The 5,724-nt window shown below is 39.8% G+C and overlaps 1 protein-coding gene across 1 annotated transcript in view; it reads left to right on the forward strand.

Annotated features, from left to right (window-relative positions):
* Window positions 1–5,479, forward strand: part of LOC107656175 (cyclic AMP-responsive element-binding protein 3-like protein 1) — a 34,225-nt gene extending 28,746 nt beyond the window's left edge. Inside the window, 3 exon segments of the mRNA XM_016443913.1 lie at window positions 3,063–3,162; window positions 4,431–4,581; window positions 5,232–5,479. Of these exon segments, the coding sequence (XP_016299399.1) occupies window positions 3,063–3,162; window positions 4,431–4,581; window positions 5,232–5,479 (499 nt within the window).
* The last annotated feature ends 245 nt before the right edge of the window (window positions 5,480–5,724 follow it).

Consider the following 5,724-nt stretch of genomic DNA (forward strand, 5'->3'; position numbering starts at 1 on the left):
CTCCCTGCAAAATACTCTATATCCTGCTTGCTATTTTATGGCTTTTGTTGTGTGAATGCGGCCAATGGCTACAGTCCATGCACTCATTGGGGTGTGTGTGCGTTTGCATGAGTCATTTTCCCTTTTATGCTGCTGTTAGGCTCTCAGGGTTTGGATAATGTGCTGGAGAGACTGGACTCACACTGGACACACACATACACTGTTTTTTCCACCATGCTTTAATCAGTCAAGCTGACAGGGTTATGTATGGTTATACGTATGGAAGCGATTTATTGATGTGTTTCAATCTGTCATTGCGACCGTGTACAATAACACACTTTCTCTCTCCTCCTCAGAGTTGAGAACTATACTTCAGAGAACAATGAGCTGTGGAAAAAAGTAGAGACGCTCGAGAATGCCAACAGGTGAGATACCATATGTGTGCTTGTGTTTAATCACAGTGAATACTTTATAGGTGAATTTTAATAAATTTAATTGTAACCGTATTTGCGGTAAGCGTACGCAGCAGCCTCTTCGCAGTCAGCAGGTGTTGAAGTCGGACCAGATGCATGCAGGTCTTAACCTCCCCTTCCGATCATATAGAGCAGCACTTTTTCATTCTCTCCTGGGTGGCCTAGTTAGAACATAGGCACTGTCGACAGGGTGCTGTCTGTTCCTACTGTTTAGAGAGACAGAAAGAGAGAGCACCATTGTGTGTTATCAAAGTCAGCTCTTTTTCTGTGGATTAACTCTAAAACCTTATTGAAAAGAACAGCTCTTAAAGGGGTAGTTCACCTAAAATGAAAATTCAGTCATTTAATTCTTATCATTTAATTATCATCATGTCGTTCCAAACCTGTATGAGTTTCTCTCTTTTGTCGAAAGAGTGTTTTTGTTTTTGTTTTTTTTTGGAGTAAGCCATACAGGTTTGGAAATGTTTAGAATTTAAGTTTCTGGGCTATCAAAAACATGCAAGAAAGTATACTTTCATTTAAAAGTTTTTTTAAAGAAATTAAGAAAGAATAAAAAAAATAGGGTGCATTACTTTGATCAAAAGTGATAGTTAAAGACATTTATGATATTACAAAATATTTATATTACAAATAACAGCTGTTTTAAACTTTCTATTTATCAAGAATACAAAAAAAAAAAAAACATGTATCCTGGTTTCCACAAAAATATTAAGCAGCACAACTGTTTTCAACATTGAAATTATAATAGGAAATGTTTCTTGAGCTCCTTTAACATATTATAATGATTTCTGAAGGATTATGTACATTGAAGATTAGAGTAATGGTGGCTGAAAATTCAGCTTTGCCATCACAGGAATAAATTACATTTGCCAATATATTAAAATAGAAAAAAGTTATTTTAAACTATAGTAATATTTTACAGTATTACTGTTATGATCAAATGTATGCAGCTTTGGTGAGAATAATAAAAAGCATTTTTCAAAAACATACAAAGAAATCTTACTGACCCTGAACTTTTGCGCTGTTTATATTTCACCATTGTTTTAGGCTTTGAAGCTTTATTGTAGCATGCTACTGTCATCAGTGCTTTTAGTATGTAGGTAAGAGTGACATACGTATGTGTGTAAGTATATTGTAATGCTTTTTATAGAGGACTGGCACAGGCCCCTTATTAACAACACAATTAAAGTAGCACGCAGCACGGTGCCGGCCTGCCCCTCATTACAGGATAAAGAGACTGTGTGTGTTGGCGCTCTGCCGATTCTTATTAGGATAGAGCCTTCTGAGTTATCTAAGAGAATTCAAAGAGACAGCAGGGGGAGTTTGTGTGTTAGTGGGTGGGTTGTATATTAACCTGAGGAAAACCACTGTTTATACAATCAAATTGAGATGATTATTGCTAGGTTAGTAGGGCGGTCTGAGCCCCTCTCAATGCTGAAAACATACTGTCTGGAGCTAGACTAGTCTACAGCATTCATTATGAGTGATTCTGTATGTGTATGTTTAGGTGAAAACTAATATACAGGTTTGTTTTGGGGTGATCTAGTCAAGTTGAAAAGCACTTAACCCCAGGGGTCCAGAGGGACTGTCTCTGTTATAAGTGTACTGTATGTTGCTTTGGATAAAAGAGTCTGCTAAATCATGAAATAGCAAAGTAGTATTTTTAGTTTTGATTTGTTTTCCAACATGTTGCAATGGCTCTCTCTGGTGGTGGTGGTGGTGCTACTCATTACTGCATGTGATGTTGCTTCTTAGTTACTCCACTAGCGGGAGCTCAATGTCGTTTTGTATTATAACTGAATCATTTCTTCTGAGAAAGTCTGCTGCTGAGATTACATGCACAAACACAGGTTCACAGGCTATTGCTTATGTACTGTATACTGTGGGGAATATAAATGTTTATCAGTTTGGTTATCAACTCTGAAATCGAGTCATTATACATTTCTTGTGTCCTTTTGTGTACAATTGTGATCATATAATCAATCAAGAATGAGAAAAGTGTGGGGCTGATTTGAATTCCAGTTCATTCATGACACTGAAAATGGAAGAGCTGAACGCGTTTTCTCACGCAGTTTGCTCTACTGTACTTGTGTAACGCACATTTTTGTACTAGGTCATCCAAGTATTGCATATATACTACATACATACCGCAAAAATAGTGTGTAGAATGCCATTATATCATACTCACAGATCCTGTGGCTATAAGTGTTGCAGTTGTGTTTGACTTTGTGTTGTTTTGGGTCACATTAATAAGTGTGTGAGAGAGCAAGAGAAGAAGCGTATGTTTGATTGGTGGCTGAAGAACGACATAATTGAAGGGGAAATAAATTAACACCCACTGCACGCATGCAGCAGCGTTGAGGAGGAGATGGAGAGCGAGAGACTGTGTGAGTGGTGTGAAGGGGAGTTCAGTTTATGTAACACTGTGGCGAGTAAGAAGTGTATTATCCTCATATGCTCTCTGAGTTTAAGAATAAGAAGATCCTGCTGTTACAAAACGGCTCAGAGAAGAACACACATAGCCTGCAGACAAATATGCTGCCTACAGCCTGATCTAAAGAATTTACTAATCAGTCTTCTTTTTTGATGCGTTTTCTGTATCATCTTTAGGTCTCTACTACAACAGCTACAAAGACTTCAGGCTCTAGTGAGTGGAAAAGTGCCTCGGTCCTGCAAAATCGCCTCCACGCAGACCGGAACCTGTCTAATGGTATATATACACATATACTGTACAAACACATGCATTTATTTCAACCTGCTCGTATTCACACACACACTATCTTAGTGTTTCTTTGTCTTAAAGTCTTAAAGGAATAGTTCATCCAAAAATGAAAATTTGCTCAATATGTACTTCAGGCCGTCCAAGACGAGTTTGTTTCTTCATCAGAACAGACTTGGAGAAATTTAGCAATACATCACTTGCTCAGCGAATGGATGCCATCAGATGAAAGTCCAAACAGCTGATAAAAGCATTACAATAATCCACAACATGATTCCAGTCCATCAATTAACATCTTGTGAAGAGAAGAGCTGCATTTTGTAAGAAACAAATCATTATTAAAACATTTTTTAACTTCAAACCCTATTAAAGAAAACAGCATATGCTGGTTAGGTATGTTTTGAAGCATGGCTGCTGGTTTGAGCTGGTTAAACTGGTTATGAGCTGGTTTAAGATGGTCATGTGCTGGTCCTAAATTGGTCTTGACCAGGAGCTAGGACCAGCATAGGACCAGCTAAGGACCAGCTGAAACCAGGTCAACCAGCTCAAACCAGCAGCCATGCTTCAAAACAGACCTAACCAGCATATGCTGTTTTTTTCAACAGGGATCTGTTGCTTCCAGCTACAATATACCTCTATCCATAATATTGCTTTCTCCAGTGAAAACGTTGTCTCATCTGAATCAGGGGAGAAATATGCACAGATCAAGTGTCATTTACAAGTCCAAAACTCTTCTAAACAAATATGTTAGTGGATTTTAATGTAAGAGGACAACAGGGTAATGACTTTTTCATTGGAAGAAGCATTATTACGGATTTTGACCAGAAGCAACAATTTAAAGTTTCACCTTAATAATGAATTTGTTTCTTACAAACATGCAGCTTTTTGCTTCACAAGATGTTAATTAATGGAGTTGAGTCGTGTGGATTACTTGTGGATTATTGTGATGTTTTTATCAGCTGTTTTGAATCTGACGGCACCCATTCACTGCAGAGGATCCATTGGTGAGCAAGTGTAATTTAAAATATTTCCAAATCTGTTCTGATGAGGAAACAAACTCATCTACATCTTGAATGGCCCGAGGCTGAGTACATTTTCATTTTTGTTTGAACTATTCTAATGAAATATCTTGTCTATTCAGTTTAGTGCTTTGATCCTTGATTGTAAAGGCAGGTCAGTTCTGCTCTGAGAGCTGTAGTGCAAGTAGATTACAGTGGGGCGGTGTGCTCACCGTGTGTGTGGTTCCTCCTCCTGGCCAGGTGGTGGCGCTGTGTTTTGTGTTGGTGCTGGGCTCGCTGGCTCCCTGCCTGCCCGAGCTCTCCCTCTACTCTTCCTCCTTATCCTCATCATCCTCACACACGGTGAAGTCTGCACCGCTGCCCTCAGGTGACCTCTACACCACCAGCCAGGGTATGTTTCATCCCTGCCCCTAATGCGTAAACCGAGATCAACTTTTCATGTTCATTGCATGATATGATTATGTTTCTCTACACATGCGCAAAGAAGCATTTATTTGTAGGTCATCCGGCTTTCAGACACATTGAATTATCCAGGCAGCTAATAGCTGTGTGTCCTTGACAGCACTTATTTCGTTCCCCCCACGAGAGACTGAAAGAGTGCCGTCTCTCTTCTAAAGGTTATTAACGGAGCTCCTGGGCCGACAGTGCCCATTCTCACCCTCAAATTACAGTCAGACATCCCAGAGAGTTTTAGATTGAAATCATTACTTCCCTTTGAGCAGATTTTACAATCCCCTTTCAACTTTACAACACAAACCGAGCCTCATTTCTTTCGGCTCTATCAAAGCTGTGCTTGAGAGGGGCTTCAAATGCCTCATCCATTTTCACAAGGACCCTACAGACTCGGGCCGTGGATGATGGCGACGGGGTTGCTGTAGTAACCGCCTAAGAGAGTAGCTCACTCCAAATCTTGCTCTTTCTTTCTCCCACTCTCTCTGAATCCAAAACCGCTTCTCTTCACTCTACAAATCATATGAAAGTCAAAATAAGCATATCATGCAAGACATATGACATAAGTAACGCTGTTCTCTGTGTGTGTAGTCCGCTCCCGCAGCCTGCTCTTCTATGACGAGGGTGCCCCAGTGGAGGACGGCCACAGGCGCGTGCTGAGTGTGGAGAGGATGGAGGGGGTGCCGCGACATGTACAGGACCTGAAAGACAGCCATGAGCAGGATCATTCTGCTCTTGTGAGCAGGTACTTGAGCCAGGCCCAGCCAGAGCCTGCAAGCTACAGCAACACGTCCGCGGCCCCACTCCGTCCCCCAGAACCACACTACCACTCGAGGTGAGACAAAATTTGACAGTACTTTTAATCCATTTAGAGTTAGTTTGTGGCATCTTAATTATTAAAGATGCACTGATATAAAAAATCTGGTGATATAGATAAGCTGAGTTATGGCAGATAACTGATAAGTAGCTGGTGTTCGAAATTTAAACTATTTTGTCTATATACATTAAAAATAGACACAAAAAAATAAGTAAATGGTTTTAAATGCTACAATTTAAACAATTTAGGCATCATAAAATAATGTAC

This window comes from Sinocyclocheilus anshuiensis, unplaced genomic scaffold (assembly GCF_001515605.1).
Source record: "Sinocyclocheilus anshuiensis isolate Anshui unplaced genomic scaffold, SAMN03320099.WGS_v1.1 scaffold1429, whole genome shotgun sequence".
Lineage (NCBI taxonomy): Eukaryota > Metazoa > Chordata > Actinopteri > Cypriniformes > Cyprinidae > Sinocyclocheilus > Sinocyclocheilus anshuiensis.